Raw genomic sequence first — 23,474 nt, 5'->3', positions numbered from 1 at the left:
CAGGCTGTGTGCATCGGACGAAACCCTAGGGAGTCTTGTAGCCAAAACCCATTTACAGACTAAACGGTTCGGCCAGGACCGATGAAAGGAAGAAGGCCTTCGCTGCGGAGTTATTTGTTAGAAAATGCCAACTGGCCAGTTACAGACTATTGGACAGGGAAGCAAAACTCTCATTTGCATCTTACTTACAAAAACTAAATATCCATCTTCTCCTGAACGTATCTTCTTGAACTTTCCTGCATATTCATTTATTCCAATCATTCATTGCTTAAATCCAACCAACTGCTACAAAGCGACTCCACAAATTCCGCAACAGATCTCCCTTTTCAAGAGACGCAGAGCTAATTTACAAGAAGAAAACATACTACTCGCATGCCTCCCCATCAGTAGTATCACCGGTAGTGTGATTGACTCGCACTCAGACAAGTTACAGGACAACTCATCTTTCACTCATATCATGTGGTCATTCAAGAGAGAACATCTCATTCCGGAAATTCACCTGAACCCTCACTTAAACTTACTCAGTCGACCTTCTTAAGACTCGCAATCGATAATTTCAGATTTGCTCCATCTCACCTATTGCAGATACACTGGTACAAATGGAATTTTATCACAAGGAGCCCAAGTAGCTGGAACGAGCGCTGGTACAAAACCGATCCATGCCACGACGAAGTGACACTTCCACGGGTAACTGAGTGCTGATCAACCAGGCGGTCAAGCCCACCTTGTTTTCTGAAAAATCGCTCAACCTATGTTACGCACACGGATACGCATCTCAGGTACACAAAATGTGTCATCCCTGAGCTTCAAATTCCTCCGACAGTCGTGAAAGAACAAGCAAACTGTTCCCTTGGGAACTAGGGTACAAAGTTTATGCCGATAAACTCTACTCGGTGTGAGATCAACTACCTCAAAAACTGTTCAGAATCGTGCTCATCCAACATGGTGAGGACGTCTAATCATTCTGGCCTAGTCGAATGAGAAAAAAATTGATTTCATGCGTTGGACTTTGACCTTGGGTGAATCACTCGCGTAAGTCGTGCTCAGCTCTCGACGCGACCGAACTTTACCCAATTGAGTCATTAGTTTGTTCGCGTAACCTGTTTTACTCTTGATTTGGGCAGGATTTACAAATTATTCGTCTGCAGAAATTATGTATCGCAATAGGTCGGGTAAATTTCGGTTTGACTTGGCTGCTCAGCTCTAAACTACCTGATTCCACGTACGGTCTTTCGATTGGTTGGAACGAAATTTAAGCACAGTAAAGCGTGCTTAAGGATAGCTAAATGCTTATAAAGCCATTCAAACATAAAAGCCACCTTGGCCAACTATGTAAACACATTGTACGATCCTGTGCTAAGGCCGTGAGCTCAAAGCAAGGAATCGGTTAATTATCATAAAAGAGACTACCCACAAGGTTGATGAAAACCCCTAGACAGCCCACGACCGGTTTCGCCCTTCTTGGGGCTCAGGTAGGCGCACTCCCCGAGTTTCATCAACCTTACGTTGATTAGCCTAAACGCACGATCTATGAGTCCTATCTGACAGGTAACGTGTAGTCTAATTCAACGACGGACGGTCAGTCATCATTGTGGTGAAACCAAATTCTACGAACTTCATCTGCGTTTGTTCAGTAGTCGCAATTCGGTGGCAAACATTATACAGAATTAGACGTGGGTAGAGAGTATAGATAGGTAGACCGTGGTTCTATAGGAAATTAACAGTAAATCGTGAGGAGAATTTAAGAAAGGCTTATGGCCAGATTGAACCTCGGGCAGTTCGCAGCATAGGATGGCACAGAAAGGTCAGTGTGCTATCGGTTCATATAAAATGCTCAACAACAAACCCAGAAATGAATGTGAACCAATCGAGTCACGGAAACAGTTAATATAGAATGGACTTTGTATAAAACAGAATAGTTCAGACCTGAAACCTGAGCAATCACCGGAAGGGTAATGAATGATAGTCTGGGGAATAAGGAAACATAAATAATTACGTCACGTAATTAACACATATTCTGGCCGTGTTCCCAGAGGATGTACACGGGATGCAGTTCTGAAGCCTTCAACATCACCAACCGGCGGTCCGTAAATGGCAGTTCCACCGGTTACGTATGAACCTTTGAGACCCGCTGTGTTTGTAAACAGTCATATGGTGATCCTCATACACGTTCCAAGCACTCCAGCACAAGTTCTAAGTTTAGATTTCCCGACCAACCACCGCCTTCGTTTGGAGATTTGCTGACACAGACGGGACAAATTGGGAGCTGCATTGCTAATCAACCGAGCTCAAAATGCGTCCGCATAACCAACCGCCACACCAAATATGATAAAACCGAAGTTCAACTCACAGTTGATCGTCAGGTCGGGTAGACAATGTGCTCCCAAAGTGACAAAAGTTCACCGTAATTCACAAGATCGATTCTGGGCTTGATCAGTAGACGAGTGTTTTGGGCTTCACGTGATGTAGATTGGTGTAGAACGAAAGTCTACTTCACGCTGATATTCAGACCAAACTACACACCAGTCGTAGACTTCTTAACTAAACACTACGGTTCATCATCCGAGTGTGCGAACAATACCCGATAAACCTGAGAATACGGACCCTGTTTTGGTGAACCAGAGTCTTCGTACTGAGACCCCCAATTCTGAAGAGTTGTTCATCAAACCGATACTCAAATGGCACACTATCACATTCGTTCATAAAAGCCACATCCACGATAGCCGTCGGATGGAGACTGAAGAGAGCGGGGGCAAGAACGCATCACTCTTGTGAGGACAGTAGGACTTGGGAAGAACTATCCACTATACTTCTGGGTTGGCGGAATCAAACGTGCACGTGAAATCTATGAAATGGGTATGGAGGTCGGCGATGTTGGCGGGACTTTTCTTGAAGCAGCAGACGTCCGGTGCTGTGGCATCCAAACTGTTTTTCAGGGATGTCATTATACGTAATTCATCTGGCAGGAAACTGAGTACCACTCGTCCAAGAAGCCTGTCCCCCCCCAGCTCAGTTGACTGATGCATTTATAGACGTCAAGTGATGTCTTATTTCTCTCGTAGAGTGTTACCATTATAGCATCTCTGGATTCTGATGGAACTTGCCGTTCCTGTCAGATTCTGTTGGTCAGTCGAATGATATCGTTTTCCAGAGTCGGGCCATCATGGTTGAACAGCTCTGTTTCATTCATGTCTTCTCCAGCTGTCTTGCCATTCCGCAAGTACTTGTTCGCCTGCCATATATCTCCGACATTTGAAGTTAGGTTCAAGGACAGTCTGCCACCGAACGGCGGGTTCTTCGGTTTTCTCGCTTATTCTACCTTGATGCTGAGTCATGTCATATAGAATCTCATTGAGTCTGTTTTTTGACCCCGCTGTACTGACGGGCAAGAGAGTCGGGAAGCGTCTCATTTATCCCAACTACCAGCTGTTATGATGAGACCCTGATCAGGGATATCACTGGAGATGACGTACACTGGGGCTCCGTACAAATGGATCACACACAATAATAAAATCAGTAAAAAATACGGCTTATTAAAGGACAGTAAAACTCAATATAATGAATACAAAAGCAAGTTTGAGATAACAATGAATAGAAGCATATTACCCGGAAATCCTAATCACGGGGTTACCATGGTGAACGGCACCTCTCACCCTCGCGTAGTGGTCATCTATCACGTGATACCCTAACGCAAACGACTGTCCAAGTGACCAAACTACCAGCTCCTGTGAACGGTAATCGCTCAGCTTCTGGATGCACCTACATAAGCGGAATAGGGCATGTGGCATACCAGTGGTTCAAGTCCAATCAGCAGCGAAGTAACTAAGTCTTAACAATAAAATTACACCCTGAACGCACTTGTAACACCTGTTTTACAAACACAACAAAACGTTTCACCCTCAGGCCCTTAATAGGCCAAAGTATAGTTGTCGGTTGATCCAAATTCCTCGACTGGCACCTGATCCACACGTTCACACGTTGTAGCACGGCTCCCACAGTTGCTAGATAAATTCACAAACCAGCGGTTTAGCTGAGTTCCAGGTGAGTCTCTCGAAAAATCAAATTGGTTTGCAACTGAGTATAGTTCGCTAATTTCGTGCAGTTTGGTTTCAAGTAGAAAATAAGTTGACGGAAACCCGGGGACTGCGCCTACCTGATGAGTCACAAGAAGGGCGAAACCGGTCGTGGGCTGTCGATGGATTTTCAGCAACTTTATGAGTAGTACATTACAAATACGTACATGTATCGCGATATCTTGAATATCGTACCAACTGAAACATGAGGCGGCCCGGTGCAGCACATTCAGTTGCCTGAGAACATCACAAACGAGAGTCTCTCGAAAGACCAAATTAGTTTGCTTAGACAATGCGGTATCTTTTCAATGCATCCTCGTCTGTGTGGACTTGTGAAACATACGAACTAATATGCCTTAAGGGGATCGACCTTGGGGATCACCAAACCACGTACCGACCCACCTGGCAAAGGTAGCCTTCTAAAACCCCGTTTTGTAACTGCGCGCGCAGGATGACAACGCCATCAGCCGCATTGTTAATGGTTATTCGTTATCACTAGGACAGTGATAATTGCATGCTGATGTCATGAGACCTAAAGGAATTGACGACTGACTCCGTTATCCCGATGACTGTTGCGGTATCTATTGTCATGCCATGGCCCTTGAACCTACAAATGGTGCACGATAGGCTTCTTCTTGACGCTCCGGAGGGGAGATGGCTCAAGTGTTTAGAGCCGGAAGGTCCGTGGTTCGAACCCGGCTTTCCCTGCCTAGGCTTGGGAAACCTGGCAGTATCTCAGCCCTCGAGCTTCCTTCGGGTGGTATGGCAGCGAGGACTACTGAGCTTCACTCTAATAAGAGTTGTCTTGCCTCGTGGAGTGAGGCGTGAACAAGCAATCTCCGGTACCGTACTGAACAAAATTTTATATGCAACCCGGTTTAGTTAGGATTCCGTCGAACCGACCCCGACATTGTCTTGAACGGCTTCCCCTAACATAAAAATATCTGGTAATGGGGAATGGTTGTTCACTAATGAAAGAGATGCAGTGAGTGGACCGCCGAGAGCAGGTCCTTGGTCTTCTGTATGAAAAAAACAGAGTAATCTCCAAATACCTTTTGTACAGTGAAACGTTCTAAGTTCAATTCACGCCATAAAAATATCTACCAGATTCAGTCCTGGATGGCTCCACATGGTTGCAACATCGGTCTGTCTTTAGCCAAGGTTTTGGAAACAAAACTCTACAGTCTTAGCACAGAGTGAAGTGGGGTCTTTCGAAAGTAGTATCGATGAACCAGAACGGTGAGCGGTACGCTGATAAACGAACCTGAGAGCGAATGCTTATTAACAGAGGATACGTCTAATGAAGAAAGTGAACTAATCATGTGGCCCCATCCCCACTCACGTGCCTTTTGTCCTGGGTGTTTAATCAATATCCTACCAGAGCTTCAGCGTGAGTGTCCCGATAAGTGCTACCCAGGAGCTCCGCAAGTATTCGAATCCAGTTTGTTTCCATCGATGAACACCATAGAGAGATTGAAGGTCAAGATCTCTCGTGTCAAGCCCGACCACTTTGAGTCTTTAGTGAAGGTTAACTCGGAACCACTGTAGACGACTGTTGTACGCATCAAAATGATGGCTTCCTTGCTTACTTCAGATAATCAATGGCTGTTTTCACTTCTGTTTGGGGACATGCTTTGTCAATAAACAACTTTCGTCACGTTCGATTTCCGTCTTTTGTCTCAAAAGTACATGTGGTGCACTTGCAGTGGTGTGGATGTTCACATTCGGGAGATAAGCGAGCATACGACAGCTGAACTGATAGCGACCTGGCTCAGACAACCGTGAGTCTTGGTTGTCAGTCTGTTCGCCGAGCTTTGCAATTATATCACATACGTTTCTTCACCAACCAAGGTGACATCGGCAGTGCGGGTTTGGGGTGGAATTTGACTGTGAATGTCACTGGTGACGAACCGTTTGCAGTCCAACCGCCAAGCTCAGTGAACAGACGAACAACCAAGACGTGCACCTGAGCTATGTATATTTTCCGCAACATCGCCAACAACTTCGATTGACTTGCCACTGGGCAGAATGATTGAAAGGTTGGGATAAGACAAGCTTAACGGACGTGAATTCCGGGTAGCTGCTAGGCTTGGCTAGAGTTCACCGGGAGACACGTGTTCCGGTATGTCACCATCGGCTTCATTCTCTACACTGGCAGATATAAAACATGCGAGTAACATAAATTGAAGACCGGAAATATTGATTAACAGACGCTGATTGATGTGTGCAGGTTACTGATTTATCCCAAAGTAAACAACACTATTTTGCCACATACTTGTGGCTGGATTAATTTGATCAACAGCTCTTCGCACATCGGTAACCTCTCGTGTTGCGTGATAACAAGATTCGAGACAGCCAAACTGGGTCAATCCGACAATCAATGTGTGACAGATTTCAGCCTTAGTCAATGCTGCGATTTGAACTGTGACCGGAGATATTCGGACAGCATCCGTTTATCTTTAGTCTGCCTTGAAGTTGTCCATCTTGTTTTTTTGTTGTAGAGGTCATCCTTCTTCATACCGTCGACTCAGTTCGTTGCACTCTTTACAACACATCTTCATTATCTCATCAATTTGACCTACTGGCTTTCTGGAGTATGTTACCTTGTCGAGGTTGACCTTGAACTTGTATGACGCAACAGAAAGAGGAACTAAAACCTACCGCGAATTCACCACGTGACCACGAAATCTAGGCGAAAACGAAATGTTGACCTGAGCTGCTCACGGACAAGCCGCGCAATTAATTGGGAGACCGAATAGAGATGACACTGTAAGTACATAATATCGTTGAAACGACATCCCACCAGAGCCTAGAGGTTCCCGCAAAACGTCGTCCGTTGTAAACTTCAATGTACAACCTTGTCACGACTATTTATCGTTGAAACGACATCCCACCAGAGCCTGGAGGTTCCCGCAAAACGTCATCCGTTGTACAGCCTTGTCACGACTATCATTCATTTGTGAAATGGGTCAGTGGAAAGTCTCTCCGAAACTTGACTTCTCACTTGTTTGTTCTGTTCGAATAAGGTGATGAAGGTCGAGCCGGTCGGGTTGGCGATCAGTTTGGTTCTTTTACCAAAATGACTAACTTTCGTTCTCTCACTCGTCATTCTGATGGCAACCGGCCCAGTCTTTCACAATGCGGCCTAGAAGCCCTAGAACAAGCTTTGAAGAGCTTATAAACCAAGACGAAACAGTCGGATGAGCGAGAATTCTCTTGTCCTCGAGTAAGTCATGACACGTTTTGGGTCAACGATGACGACATCTAAGTGAACTCTGAAGTCTGACCGTAAGGAACCATGGTGAAACGGAGTTGTATATTCGCTGGTTTCGTGCAATTTGGTTTCAAGTAGAACATAAGGTTGACGGAAACCCGAGGACCGCGCCTACCAGATGAGCCCCAAGAAGAGTGTAACCGGTCGGCGCTGTCGACGGATTTTCAGCAACCTTATCAGTAGCACATTACAAAAACCTATGCTTTCATTTCACGGCAACCGACTAATGGGGTTAGCCTCGAAACACGAAGGCAGTCATAGGTGTTAACACAGCTAGAAAAGGTTTCCAAACACTGATGTGGTTTTCATTTGACTTTCAAGCATTTCAACAAGCCCACTAATCCGAATTTAGTGGTGTCTCGTAAGCCGACATTTTTTTGCCGACCTAGCCAACACAGTTCGCCCATTGGAAAAATCCCAAACGGTCTGTTGGGATAAGCCCCAGGTAACGTGCGAGACAACCGATGTTCAAGCTACAGGATCCCAAGACCAGAAACCACCGCCCGAATCGGTCTGGTTCTTTTGTCATTCACTATTTTCTAAAGTCGTGTCAGCTGTCTCCTCAAAATCACACAAATAAATCGATTGCCGGGCTGATGAAATCACATGTCATAATGGTGAGTGAAATCGGCGTTCACCCTAGCAGCTGTCTAGGTGAAGGTCAGTGAGCTGACCTTAGGCAGGATAACCCAGATGGACGTGATCGGGTTATCAATTAACATACGTCTGACAAGGTGGGGTGAACAGTCAACAGAGCTGTGGTGATCAGACGGCACGACAAAACACGCCACGAATTTCCCGTTCCTTGTGTCTGTTCTCACAGGCAATCATGCCCCGGGTCAGAAAGAAAGACTAGCATTTCATCGTGTATCCTTTGAACAGTGAGCTTATCAAAGCTTTCGCAGTCGACTCTGACACACGCGAGAGATGTGCTACAAAGTTTTAGGCGATAGTCTCCCCCTCCTCGCATATCATTTCATTCACGACGTTCTACTCGTTCAAATCTCAGTCTTTTGCTTGTTAAGGAGCAGTGTATAATCACTGCATGTGCTTTACTAAATCGGAGCCCCAAAAGTCCTCATCCTCTTCTCTTAAAACTGTTGCGTTCATCTATTAACTGTTAAGTGTTTTTTCCTTTATGTATCGCGGTCCGTTCATCCTAAAGGCCCATGAAACCATGCATGAGTTGGCAAAATACACTCATTTGCAAACGAATTTGGTTTTGTGAGAGACTCACCTGGAACCCACCTAAACCCAGACAACTGAATGTGCTGCACCAGGCCGCTTCATGTTTCAGTCGCTACGATATTCGAGATACCGCGAGACGTGTATATTCGTAATGCACACTACTCATAAGGTCGCTGAAAATTCGCCGAGAACCCACTATCGAATTCGCCCTTCTTGGGGCTCATCTGATAGGCGCAGTTCCCGAGTTTCCGTCAACCTTATGTTCTACTTGAAACCAGGTTGCATGAAATTAGCGAATATACACTCATTTGCAAACTGATTTGGTTTTTTGAGAGACTCACCTGAAACCCAGCTAAATCGCCCATTTGTGATGTTTTCAGGCAACTGAGTGTGCTGTACTAGGCCGCCTCATGTTTCAGTCGCTTCGATATTTGAAATATCGCGATATATGTAGTAATGTAATGTATTTCAAATATCGTAGCGACTGAAACATGAGGCGGCCTGGTGCAGCGCATTCAGTTGCCTGAGAACATCATAAACGTTCAGCTGGGGCCTATCAGATGAGCCCCAAGAAGGGCGAATTCGATAGTGGGTTCTCGGCGAATTTTCAGCGACCTTATGAGTAGTGTGCATTACGAATATACACGTCTCGCGGTATCTCGAATATCGTAGCGACTGAAACATGAAGCGGCCTGGTGCAGCACATTCAGTTGTCTGGGTTTAGGTGGGTTCCAGGTGAGTCTCTCACAAAACCAAATTCGTTTGCAAATGAGTGTATTTTGCCAACTCATGCATGGTTTCATGGGCCTTTAGGATGAACGGACCGCGATACATAAAGGAAAAAACACTTAACAGTTAATAGATGAACGCAACAGTTTTAAGAGAAGAGGATGAGGACTTTTGGGGCTCCGATTTAGTAAAGCACATGCAGTGATTATACACTGCTCCTTAACAAGCAAAAGACTGAGATTTGAACGAGTAGAACGTCGTGAATGAAATGATATGCGAGGAGGGGGAGACTATCGCCTAAAACTTTGTAGCACATCTCTCGCGTGTGTCAGAGTCGACTGCGAAAGCTTTGATAAGCTCACTGTTCAAAGGATACACGATGAAATGCTAGTCTTTCTTTCTGACCCGGGGCATGATTGCCTGTGAGAACAGACACAAGGAACGGGAAATTCGTGGCGTGTTTTGTCGTGCCGTCTGATCACCACAGCTCTGTTGACTGTTCACCCCACCTTGTCAGACGTATGTTAATTGATAACCCGACCACGTCCATCTGGGTTATCCTGCCTAAGGTCAGCTCACTGACCTTCACCTAGACAGCTGCTAGGGTGAACGCCGATTTCACTCACCATTATGACATGTGATTTCATCAGCCCGGCAATCGATTTATTTGTGTGATTTTGAGGAGACAGCTGACACGACTTTAGAAAATAGTGAATGACAAAAGAACCAGACCGATTCGGGCGGTGGTTTCTGGTCTTGGGATCCTGTAGCTTGAACATCGGTTGTCTCGCACGCTACCTGGGGCTTATCCCAACAGACCGTTTGGGATTTTTCCAATGGGCGAACTGTGTTGGCTAGGTCGGCAAAAAAATGTCGGCTTACGAGACACCACTAAATTCGGATTAGTGGGCTTGTTGAAATGCTTGAAAGTCAAATGAAAACAACATCAGTGTTTGGAAACCTTTTCTAGCTGTGTTAACACCTATGACTGCCTTCGTGTTTCGAGGCTAACCCCATTAGTCGGTTGCCGTGAAATGAAAGCTTAGGTTTTTGTAATGTGCTACTCATAAGGTTGCTGAAAATCCGTCGACAGCGCCGACCGGTTTCGCTCTTCTAGGGGCTCATCTGGTAGGCGCAGTCCTCGGGTTTCCGTCAACCTTATGTTCTACTTGAAACCAAATTGCACGAAACCAGCGAATATACACTTAGAACTAATTTGGTTTTTCGAGAGAACCCAGCTGAATCTCTCGTTTGTGATGTTCTCAGATTCAGCTGGGTTCCAGGTGAGTCTCTCGAAAAAACCAAATTAGTTTGCAAATGAGTGTATATTCGCTAAAAGCTTAGGTTATTAGCTGGAAAACTAAAACCAGCTGTTGATGCATCTGTTGCGACATCGTACCGAGCACAGAGGAGAATCGAACTTAAGAGCGTCCGTCCTGGAATTCCAAAGGGATGTACGGGTAGGAAGTCCTAAAGTAAGATCTTGTACCCAGCAGGTGCACAACACATGTCAAGACAGGAAGCACCCCCGACATTCTGTCTAAAGTAGTTTATGCAGAATCACGATCGCCGCGCGGACACATGATCGTTTCTACTAGATCTGGACTTTGGATCACAGGGTAGCTACTGGAATCCGCCCATCTAATTGCTATTAATATCGCCATCACGTGATCGACTTTGTAAGATGAGAGATAGTCTATGGAATATGAAAAGCGGAAATTCAATACACATAAAGGAGAATAATTCACGCGACGAGTTAAACTTCCAGGCTGTGAAGATGTCACTCGCAAAGCCAATCAACACAAGACCACGTGACGTGATTGTAGGATGAGTGGTGTTACATCCGGTCTAAGTGATCAGCCGTTCGTGTTTAAACTACTAACCGGATTGAAGAATTCGTACACTTTCGTGAGACACATTGCTGATGATTCCCAGTAGGAGTGAAACAGTCGTACGGTGCTTTTCGTTTCTTTTTCGAACATAGATTGGCTTCAATTGCTGGATGAAATATCAATAGAAAACTACCAGACTTCCTCAAACTACCAAAGAAAGAAAAAAATTAACGTGGAAGCAGCAAAGAGGGTCAAGTGGTATGAATGGGCGCCTGCAGGGGAAAATCACATATGATAAACCCTCCGGAAGTTATATGGGTTCCCAATGTGAAGAGGGGCGAATTTCAACATGTCTCTACCATGTATATATTTGTAATGTACTACTCATAAGGTTGCTGAAAACTCGTCAACAGCCCACGAGCGATTTCGGTCTTTTTTGGGGCTCATCAGGGAGGCGTAGTCACCGGGTTTCCGTCAACCTTATTTTCTACTTGAAACTAAATTCCACGAAACTAGAGATATACACTCATTTGCAGTCAGGTTTGGTTTTGCGAGAGACTCACCTGGGACCCGGCTGAATCTTTTGTTTGTGATGTTTCCAGGCAACTGAATGTGCTGCACCAGGCCGCCTCATGTTTCAGTCGCTACGATGCATGTATATATTTGAAATGTACTACTCATAAGGTTGCTGAAACTTCGTCGATAGCTGAGTCTGTCCAAAAATGAGTATACATTCCCTAATGTCTCTACCATTTTCTAAGCGATCTACCCTCGTTCGTTTCGGTTGCTACCAATCCCCCCCTCGGTGGTACTCGTATCCAATCGGAGACTCCAGAAATTGATTTTCTGAATTTCTTGACCTTCTTTCCATATTCCGTGAACACGTCGAAGCTGATGGAGTACGACCTGGTAGACAAGTAATAAAACCGCTTGCACCGTCAGTATTCGTCCACTACGTGACCTACTCACAGCCACTGTTGTTGTAGCAGGTTTCGTGTTGTCAGCCTGAAGTTCCGATGGGCATGTATAAGGTAGGGGACATCGAACAGGTCACTAAAGAAAAGTAGCGCCGTTCAGGGACTGATTCTCGGACGCTTTAGTAGGAACGTGGAGTTTGTATTTTGCTGAACAGTGCATTGATTGTCATCGCACTCACACGAGGTCAAAAGTTTAGGACAGCAATTAGTTGCACTACAACACATTTACCTTTGGTCCGCAGGGGAAGTATCCCAATGCCAGATGGACACGCTCGGTGTTTCATGTTTGAGTTCTTTTTAGCTCACTGACCAACACTCGAGTAAGCTATGCGTCCAAGTGGCTTTTCAGCGTGACTTTCAAATGTCCGTTGAAGCGTCAAGCAGAACTCAACCACTAAAACAGTGATCGATTAATCCAGCCCCACCAGTCGGCGATTCATCGTTTCCTCGCACACAGTACGTCCTTGTAGCGTGTTGTCGACCGCGATCCACAAGCTGTCATCGGTCAGCCGGTCACTCACAGTACGTCTACTCATCCTGTCTGCGCCATCTTGTTCTACCAAACCACTACCATATTCACAGGGTGTGGTTCGTTCACCGGTACAATCAGCTGAGCCTGAGTGCACGTGTACCCATTAAACGGTGAAAGCAGAGCAGATTATGGGCGATCGATAAGTTATGGGATAGTCAACCAGCAGTGCAACGTTGGTTCTTCTGAAACATCTCTTCTACAAAAGCATGCATTTGCACCCCAGAAATTTTGTTGTTAAAGCACTTTTGAGAAAACTGTTTGGTTTTTTTACAAGTTTGAAAGTCAATCCCTTTTAATGTTTCGCCTTTGCCACAAATGTTGTGTTAGTTCAAGTAACTAGGTTACATGAGAACGAGGGTAGAATAAATGAGATATCCTACTGAAAGCAACCTTAATCTGCATGAGATACCGGTGGGGATGCTTCTTGCATTTTGATCCTTTTGGGTGGATGAAGAAGGGGGTGATACCTTAGACGAACTGGGATCGGGTGTTGGGTCTTGCTCACATCATTTGGATGGGAGACTCTTCCTGAATGAAAGAAGGGATTGCGTGAAATTTTCAGGTTTGGATTTCTACAATAGATCTAAATCACTCCTATGAATTACGCGTCTTGCTTGAAGATTACTCACTACTAGTGTTACCTGGTGTGATCCACACACACACACACTAGATCTCATACTCTGTTCAGGCCGAGATGCTTCGCGAATTCTGTCCCTTCTAGAGTTGCTTGCTGTTCTCTCCGCCATCTGCGCAAAAGTTGAGGTTCACCTGACCGCACAGCACAATGTACGTCTATCCAAGAGCGACAAAAAACTTATCATGAGTCATTGAAGAGTTTTCAGTAACCTTGTTTCGTCAACCAAGGCGACCTTTGTGCAGCATACTCGGTTGAGGAATGACTTCCTCACCGGAGCTGTTTCATATTCAGCGAAAAATCGATGTAGAAGAGACTGGAACTTGAAAAGTCGAGACATAAGCACGCAATGAAAACGAAGTGACAGAGTCCTTGGATTGGACACCTACTTGTCGCCACAAAATGAGCTACTTCGGACTCTGCCCCATCTCGCATATGTATATTTGAGTTCACAGTGATTCGTCTATTCTCTGTTTGACGGCTTAGTAGTAGTATCCCTCGTGTGACTTCCAAGGTTAAGATTAGTCTACGTTGAATGAGATTCCTGAAGAGTACTGGATGATGATGTTGATAGTTCGCTTTTGCGCCAGAAAAAAATGCTGTGATCCACGATTGTCAAAACTGGGCATGCAGGGAGACAACGTTCCTCAACACAGTACCGGAAATTTTAGTTTTTATAGGAAAATATACATGAATTTCAACCTGTTGAGATCGAAATCCCCTATGATGATGTTCACATTGCTGGCGTGGCGTCCACTGGAAGTTTGTTAACTTTGAAAGTGACCTGTAAAATAGACCAGCGCAAGATTATCACCATACATTCTTCAGTATGTGACAAGATCAACAGTTCCAATCATCCACCAGTTAGGTGGTCAGCTAGCTAAAAATGCCATCGTCGGATTTGATGCACTCTTCCAGAAGACCAAAATCTCCAGTTCACTCAGATGTCATCGGTTAAAGGAAATGATACCCCGATTCGGGAAGCATCCCAGTCAGTTGGGATGGCTCCACACGTCTTTTATCTATCCCACGATAATGACTTATTTCCGCTGATTGAAACAACTCTCTGGTAAACCGGGCTCCGATCGGCTTAGTTCGAGGAGTTAGTGCCAGACGGAAGAAACGAAACATCAACAAAGTCTTCATAGCAGCTCACATGCCGTTCCGTGCCGCAATAGACATTTGGCTAATTAGGCACTGGTCAGCGTAAACATTTTTTGTCATCAGCCAATCAATCATGAGGTTTTCCACCCTTTCAGTAAAATAACACGAGTTATTCCATTTGGAGGAGGCTGTACCATCATCAACATCATCATCATCATCATCATCATCATCATCATCATCCCAATCATCATCATCATCATCATCATCATCATCATCATCATCATCATCATCATCATCATCATCATCATCATCATCCCAATCATCGTCATCATCACCATCCGAATCATCATCATCCCAATCATCATCATCATCAAACTGACAACAAGAACGCCACTGACATCGGTTGGCAGCCATATCTTGTAGTGTTCCTAACCAGACACAGTTAGGATCACGCGGTCCCCATTCTGGAAGACAAGTAGCACCGACGGCACCCAAGCGTTTCGTGATCTTCTTCATACTCCTCTGCCAACTCAGAGAGGCTATATACACTGTTACTTATCCGATTCCGAAAGGTTTCCTTCGGCTCTATTGAAAGTCCAGTCGCAATTGGATGGGGACTAGCAAAGAAATCCACAGAGCATGAGACTTACGTTATCGATCGGCCCCTTAGTGAGGAATTGAGCTGACGACGATTCAGTGTGAAACGAGTAATCGGAATTTTCGCGGTTTCTCCATTTCTCCTGCCTAGAATCAAGCAATATCTCCTTGAAGTTACATGGCAGCCTAGCATCAGAGGGGTGACACAGATGAACAGTAGTAATGAGTAGTCATACCGCACGCATAAGTTTTTATTCAGCCCACAACCACACTACGGAACATACACCACTGTCAAGACATGAGTAACAGTGTCCTTGTGCATCAACACCATTTTTAACTTTTGACGTATGACAAAAGCATCTGACTGGCACCGGGAATAAAACGCGCGATAAAGGTCGGGAACCACGTTTCAATTATCCTCAGGTGGCCTGTTCAAAAGTGCGGAGAAGGCCACACTGTTTTTTGATGCTGGTAGCGAATTGTAACACAATAATCAGCCTCCAACTTTCAATGATTCAACCTCATGTTCTACTTGAAACCAAATTGCACGAAATTAACGAAATACACTCATTTGCAAGCAAATTTGATTTTGCGAGAGACCCACCTGGAACCCAACTGAATCTCTCGGTTGTGACGCTTGCGGGCAAGTGAATATGCTGCGCCAGGCAGCTTCATTTATCATTCCCTACGATATTCGAGATATCGCGAGACATGTATATTCATAATGCACGCTACTCATAAGGTCGCTGAAAATTCGTCGACAGCCCACGACCGGTTTCGCCCTTCCACTTTGGGCTCATCAGTTAGGCGCAGTCCCCGAGTTTCCGTCCATGTTATGTTCTACTTGCAACCAAATTGCACGAAATTAGCAAATATACACTCATTCGCAAACTAATTTGGTTTTTGCGAGAGACTCACCTAGAACTGACCAGCTGAATCTCTCGTTTGTAATGTATCCAGTCACTCTCTTATTCAGCGTTTCCTTCGATCATCAGGAGTCAAACACACTGCTTCGTACTCATGTCTACCTCAGACAAACAAATGTCAAAACATGCAACAGCGAGTGAACAGAATTCAGAAAGGAAATTTCCATGTTCTGTAGTAGACAGGAGAAAAAAATCGGTAGCTTTCTAGTTTTGGAAAATGCGGTGTCTGGCGCTGATGGCGACACGTACACACGTCCAAGTGCGTTTGTTGTGACCTTGAAGGCTATTCGTAATCTATTTTGGCTGGCAGTTCCAACATGAATTAGACGTCATAGCATTACGGCGAACTTCTTGATAGACGCCACTTGGGTTGTGTGTGACATCTACGATGTCACAGTATCACGTGCTTCACTGCTACTTGTAAGCCTGGTGAAAAATCTACACAGCCCATCATCGGTTTTGCCATCCTTGGGGTTCATCAGGTAGGCGCAGTCCCCGAGTTCCCACCAAACTTGCGTACTATATTGTGATGAACGCTCAATTACCGCGTGTTATTCTGAGCACGCATTACATTCCACCTCAATCAGTCAAATCAAGAGGCGGCTATCGGTCTATTTGATCTTCTCACATACCTTTTCGTCGTGCTCAGGAGCTGCACTGGAGTTGCTCGAATCGGTTACTCAAAAAGAGTCCCTTTCAAGAGCCCTGGTGATATATATGTATGTCACTTCTGTCAGATATAAAAGAATGTTACATTCGGTATGCCTCAGTCATTATATACCTATGATAGTACAAAACCATCTGATTGGGCTTTGGTCTCATGATAGTACAAACAAACTAACATTATTCAGCTCAGTAAAACAAACGTTGACTCGGCTGGGTTTCTCATTCACCCAATCCCAAGAGAAGCTTTCCGTGCTACAGTGACTGTGTTCACGGACACCGAGGACAAAGAGATTTGCACGCTTCACTTTCACAGATCCCAGCCCACTTCTTGGGGCTCATCAGTTAGGCGAAACCGGTCGTGGGCTGTCGAAAAGTTTTCAGCAACCTTGTGAGTAGTTCCCTTATTTCTAGATCTTTCATGGTTGTTTAAATCAGGTAACTGAGTGCACTCCGCGATATTTGAATCGAGCTCGTTTTGCGCTACACTGCGCAAGGTTGGTTGGTCTAAATGGTGTGTAACTGCAGACGAACTACCATATCCAAAGAAATAGAGCGCTTCTGGTTCAAAACACATTTTCTTACTGTACTAGAAATCAGTACCAATGGGCCGCTGATGGACAGAAGCGAGAAAGACACGGCAAGACCCTTCTTTCCTTACTGAGGAAAGGTAGTGTAGCGTCAAGCGCCGCTAAGTGCATAATTTTACCAACACAACGAAGCCTTGTACTATAAGCATTCGAACACAGTGGATAATGGAACACAATCCCAACTAGAATGATTTAGGCCTCTGCTCCTAATGGTGGATGACCCCAGGAGATGTAGTCTTCTGGACGAAGTCGTCTTCCAGTTAAGCTCTACAACAGGAGGAGAAAGCATCTACTCACCATTAGGAACAGTACACCATCAAATCACCTGTCCAGCTTGGTCAGCATGCCAAAGTGAGGTGAACGTTTCACTCCATGTTTTAGGTCCCGCTGTGCTGAACCTAATACGACAGGCCGTCATGACATCAGGACATGCCGTATCGACCAACGCGGACTGTAGTACACATCGAGTGGTCGTCAGATAATCGGAAGTCTGACCAAGATTGGGCACATCCAATCTGTCATCCACTTTCATCGATTTTTTGCCTTCAGGACGATCACACACATTCCAATTCGTTCGTCTTTCCAAAAAAGACGCTTGAAATAGTGTCTACCATAGACTTCTTCCCTTTTGGGAAGCTAGATCACAGTGAACCAACCGAATCCATCTAAATACGGAGAAATGCCAGGCATTTTACTATTGGGAACAAACATATGATTGGATGAAATGGGACCACTATTGATGTGATCGCCCAAACCAACCTTTATGCATGGATTGTTTACTCCGTTTCCTGTTTGTGCGCGGACCTCTTCCTTACGATAACAAGTGATCGATGATGACCTTCCCTCACAATTCCAACTAATGATTTCGCGTCCAGTAAATTATCCGTCCGATGAAATATCGTTTTAAGTCTTCATTCACTTGATGCCAGTTTTGCGTATCAGTGCACTACTTTCTGCTCAGCATCACTTCCAGGCGAGTTCACGTGACCTAATTGGCACGGTGTTTGGTCTGCCCCACCAACCTACCTAAGAGGTGGAGAGAACGTGGCACTGGGGACTAGCTGAATGATCACATTACAGTGGATACGTTTCTGTGGTTTCAGACTGCATGCCAGATCCGGTCACTGGAATGGTCTATGTTGCTCGTTACTCGGTTTGACCTGAAAACTAGAGACCAGGCTTATCGGGGATCGGAGCTTTGCCGTATATTCTGTGGGAATACTTACTATGAGGTGTAACAGCTTCGAGTGCGCTTAGATTCAGTTAAAAGTGCCAGCAGAGAAGAATTCTGAAGTATGTAAATCGCCTGCTCCGATTGTTCGGTGATTTTCAGTCATCATCATCATCATCATCATCATCATCATCATCATCATCATCATCGCCATCATCATCGACAGCATGACATCAGTGTTCAACACCGATGCTTCGCTACCGTATAACCATGATGTAACTGAAAGCCTTATTGTGAAGAAAAGAACAAAGGTGGACGGGGAAGGGAATTGGTGCTGGTTTACTACAGTCATTCCAAACACTCATTCAGGCATTGCACTCCAAAAATTGAGACATTCACAAAGGAAGAGAGAACGAGTGCACCAGATCGCCCCCAAAATACCTCAGCCTCGTATTTCATATACCAGATCAGGTAATTAATATGTCTTGTGATTCGAGCATATAAAGGTTACGCTTGCAAGATTTGCATGAGTTAAATTGGTGGAGAATTTCCGCAAACTTCGCTGAACCCAGCAGTCTTTATCGGCATTCCGAATGATGCGGCGATCGATTTCTGTTGCATACTTGGTACAAACCAAGCACAGCAATCTCCCCTCCCCCGCTTCGCTACGGATCACCCACGGCGCCGGGTCAAGGTGGCGGATTGGAGGTCCCGTTTGGAGGGGGAGTGAGCATATCAGTTGTTTTGTGACAGCTGAATCTACGGTAGATCAGGTTCGCTACTTTTTACAGAATCTATTGCTATTCCTTTTGTCAATCGCACTTGATAAATGAATCTCTAAATGTCCGGTTGCTCGTGAAACTGATGTTTGGCGGAAGCGAACACTGTGCCGTTCTCCTTCACTGTCTGGTTGTATGCAGGATTTCCATGGTGAACCAAAGTTGTCATTTTGTAATCAAATGTTGTCCAGCAACAGGAGGATTGTCTGCCTTCTACCCCACGGTCATGGACATCAGTAAAGTACAGGGTAGGGGCTTCAAACAGGATGAAACTCACCTGAGTAGTCAGCACGTTGGAATCTTTCCAGGTTTAGACAATCAGAATAATCTTTCTCAAACATGGGACCTATTTTTGACAACCAATAGATAAAGATGGAGTTATTCTGCCGGGAATTAACCTGCGATAAAGTTGCATGGCGCCATGATATTTGGCAGGAAGCTTTCGAAGAACAAGCACATTTACCAGTGTGTCCCAGCGTACGCTATTCGACACGCACACATTCTACTTGAGGAAACTGAATGTGGAGTTGCGCGAATTCAGCAAGGTTCGGTGCTCTAAGGTTGGTGGAATACAGTCCCTAATTTCGTCGAACAGCACCCCATAACTCTCCTCCGGTTATGCGGGATCAGGACTTTGTGGGTANTGGTGGAATACAGTCCCTCATTTCGTCGAACAGCACCCCATAACTCTCCTCCGGTTATGCGGGATCAGGACCTTTGTGGGTAAGGAACATGTTGTTTCTCATGATTTGCTCTTCCGAGGACCCACGCCATCTAGATGGATCACCAAACCTAGAACTAAGTCATCATCGATCGAGTGAGCTCACAATCGTTTGAAGTGTCCTTGGCGTTGACTAGTAAAACTAGGCCAAATTTGGTAACCTTAGACCCTCATCAGAGTGGTGCTGGTAGTTGGACCAAAGTTGACAAGCTTTGTTCATGCTCTCTTAGAGGTTTGCAGTTTTGCTCATTAATCGAGGGGCGCAGTTCGCTGGAGTGACAAACTGGATGCGATAACCGCCGAAAGCAATTATGCATCGAAGATATGTCTTCCCTACGTTACGTCGCTAGAAAGATTCGGACAGAATACATTAGGATTTCAAGTTTTCATAAACAGGTTTACAGGTGACCTGGTTTCAGTGTAGAGAGGGAGTGAACGATTTATTCTTTAAGTAGCAGTTGCGGTGTGCAACACACGTACAAACCCAGTTGAGACAAATATGGTCATCCCGCCATGGCGGTACCTTCTCCCAGAAGAACCTCCCAAAGCTAGAGAGCCCTTTGCAAGGAGACAGATGATACAACTTGAAGTTGCACGGAACAGAATTTCCATTTCTTGAGATCTTCACTTCACCCATTGGGAGGATGCATCATAACGTAACCGTGTGCGGAGACAAATCTTCGTTGGAATACAAAGTTGGCAACGGCGCCAGACTCCACTCAATGAGATCGACTGAGTCCCTCGTTAATAGCTGTCTCATTCCTATTTGTTGCCAAGATATGAAGTCAGTTAGGTGCGGTTAACTCAGAAACCGGCATAGATGGCCGTGTGCGGAAGCGCCTGTGAACTAAGGTTTATGGTGAGGTTGTTCGAGCGCCTGAGTCGTTTCAGCAGACTCAATTGACCAACCTGCTCGTATGTGCGACCCCAGGGGAATGCAGGGGAATTCGGAAAAAAATAATCGGGAGACAACAAAACGACTTCAGAATTTTGCATGACTCTTCCAATGATTTGAAGGGTTAATTCGTTCCAGTTAATAGCCGGTGACTAGTGGTAAACGGTATTCCAGTGTACTAATTGGTTCATTTTATTTGTGGTATCATTTAATGCTGTTTTCCCACAACAATAACCGTCCGTTAGAACACCGAAAAACGCGACTGCTGGTCGGTGAGCACAGGTGACGACTCCAGCTGGCTGCTGCTGCCGCGTCACGCAGATTCGATGACCTGGCCGGATAGACTGACGCTTCTTGTGTCTGGCCCAATTCACCCAATCGCCGTCAAGGTTAGAGAGGCTTACCAGCCATACAGATTAGAGAGCGCTGAAAGCACGTGACGCTGACCTACAGACAGCCAGTAGTCTGGTCGACGACGTTTGGTCGACTGGCGGTACACCAATCGTGACAGAACAGGCAGTAGCGTGTGTGCGCGCGCTTGTGGGTGTGTCGGCGTCAGAGTGGTTCGCCTAATTGTCCAATCTACGCGCGCGCGGTACATATAAGTGGCGGCACCTCGGGTGGCACGCAGTCTGGTTGACGCGGTTGCCTTACCTCAGCATGTTCACTACGCGGTGGAGCGACGCTTCCTCCTCAGAAGATGAGGCGAACTGGCCACCGCCAGGAAGGCGCAGACGACATCCTGCAGGAAACTCGAACGACAACGAAAGCGCGTATTCGGATGGCTCGAATTCCTGCATTTCTAAGCTGCTGGACAGCCCGGGCATAACCTTTCGTGATGAGAACAAATCCTTTATCAGATACTTCGCAAATGATGACTACAAGCAAAAAGACTTTTTGTCGGACAGTCGGTTAGGAGCATCAACAGCCTCCAGCGGATTTTATTCTCAGCCACCTGCCCATTCATTGGGACGTATGGATTCTTCCTATTTTCCATCACCGTACCGCCCTGAGCAACCTGAACTTTCCCCTGATTGGCTTTCCAGGTTCGACCAGTTCAATTTAGATCCCGAGTCTCCAGAGCATGTGACCCGTTCCCCTAGTCTTCCCCCGTCCAGTCCGCTTATGCTACGGCGGTTCCTCAGTTCCCAAGCCCCCACATCCAGGACAGATTGTTCCTATTCCTGTCCATCACGGAGGTTTAACACTTCTCCGGATGAAGATGCCTTCCGGACTCACACTACATGAAAGTACGGTTTTTTTCCTGCCAGATGTAATATTGCTCAAATTATCGTTAACTTCTTGTATTGAATAACCGGTATATGTACCAAATATACATGGTGTTGCCTTTATGAAATTAAGTTCGTTTGTCCGTTAATGAATTGGAATGTCGACCGTAGGAATATGTGTAGGTCAGGTGTTTTCGTATGAGTACTCTCGAGTGGAGTTGGGTGTCTGTTCCTCTATGCTTATGACCACTAAATTCCGGGTAACTCTGCTGCTCACTATTGTTGCGGTCTCAATGTCTGCTGCTGACTTGATAATGGGATTAGCTACCAAGGGGGGCTCGTTGAGGCTGCGTAGGCTTCCGCGCAGGAGCAGTTTCTCAGCTTCAACGTAAGAAGCTCCGATGAGGTGGCTAGGTGATCAGCCAAATGTCTTGTGTGCTATTCGATACGGTCATAACAGAACGCTGGGTAACATATCATGCATACGGTGTTCAGGATCGATCACTTTGCTGTTATCCGAGAAGAGCAACGCGAGAAAATTACTTAGCGTTGTTTGGCATTTTTCTTTAAATTTAGTCTTGTTGACCCTTTTTTCCAAACTTGGAGTGACGGGCAATTTTCAGAGCCCGGTTCTTTCGTTGATTATTCTTTATCGTATTACCGCCTCTATCAATCAGTGTATGCGGATCTACCCCGAGTATCGTTACGTGACCATCTGATGCATCTTTTCTATTTATCAACATTGTCTAGCCAAAAATCCCGTGGCTAGGTCCTCTACTCCATTAGAGTTCTACCGCATTATCGCTGGAAAAATGTCCGTACGTGATGTGGGGTCTATTTTTCACCTGCGTAGGCGTGCTTGTTGAGTGACTATCGTTTACGAAATTCGCTGAAGTGCCAGAATAGCACTCACGTTTTCCGAGTTTCGAAGCTCAGTCGACAGCATTACATCAATTTACAACACTGATGCCTCACTGGCTTACGGCTATAATGTATTTGAAAAAAGAATTGGAGTGAGTGGGAAAGGGACTTAGTGCTAGCCTTCTACAGTCGTTCTCCAGCAACCCATTCAGGCGATTCGGACAGAAAGAACACCGCCATATCTTGCAGATGCAGTGTGTTGTAGTGGACTAGAATACCTTTTGGCTGTGTTACACGAGCGCCGTGTGAGATCTACCTAGTCTGCCGGTTAGTTGGTAGACAATTATGGACATTTTTTCAGTTTGAAGGGATAGGGGGTTTCGCAAATCGTTAAAAGACATTCGTTAGCGTTGCTCTACTTCTGTTAGTCGGAAATGTGTTTTGTTTACAATATGATAGCATGTTGTACGAGTGCTTGACGAAGCTTTACAGTTCCAATCGAACCTTAGGCATTCCGAGCTCGTGACTGGCTTATTTGACAGCCTTTGCGCTGGACAATTCAGATAAACATCTGACTACTCACGAGTAGCGAGACTTACAATTGCACAAAATCTTCTATTTACCAATAGAGTCTGTCGCCAATCAGCTTCGAATACGGGATATTCCAGGAAATCTGAGATGTTTACCGCACACTTTTTA

The 23,474-nt window shown here is 45.4% G+C and overlaps 2 protein-coding genes across 2 annotated transcripts; both read left to right on the top strand.

Moving 5' to 3' along the window:
* Positions 1 to 16,031: 16,031 nt before the first annotated feature.
* On the top strand, positions 16,032 to 18,769 carry T265_06322 (hypothetical protein; the record flags this gene model as incomplete). Its single annotated transcript, XM_009171555.1, has 2 exons — positions 16,032 to 16,125; positions 18,453 to 18,769. 2 exons carry the CDS (start codon positions 16,032 to 16,034, stop codon positions 18,767 to 18,769), a joined length of 411 nt encoding a protein of 136 aa, XP_009169819.1.
* A 2,552-nt stretch (positions 18,770 to 21,321) lies between these two features.
* T265_06321 (hypothetical protein) lies at positions 21,322 to 21,933 on the top strand (the record flags this gene model as incomplete). The annotated part of the gene is made up of 1 exon (XM_009171554.1): positions 21,322 to 21,933. One exon carries the CDS (start codon positions 21,346 to 21,348, stop codon positions 21,931 to 21,933), a length of 588 nt encoding a protein of 195 aa, XP_009169818.1.
* Between the last annotated feature and the right edge of the window lie 1,541 nt (positions 21,934 to 23,474).

This window comes from Opisthorchis viverrini, assembly GCF_000715545.1.
Source record: "Opisthorchis viverrini unplaced genomic scaffold opera_v5_125, whole genome shotgun sequence".
Lineage (NCBI taxonomy): Eukaryota > Metazoa > Platyhelminthes > Trematoda > Opisthorchiida > Opisthorchiidae > Opisthorchis > Opisthorchis viverrini.
This window is presented reverse-complemented; position numbering and strand designations above follow the sequence as displayed.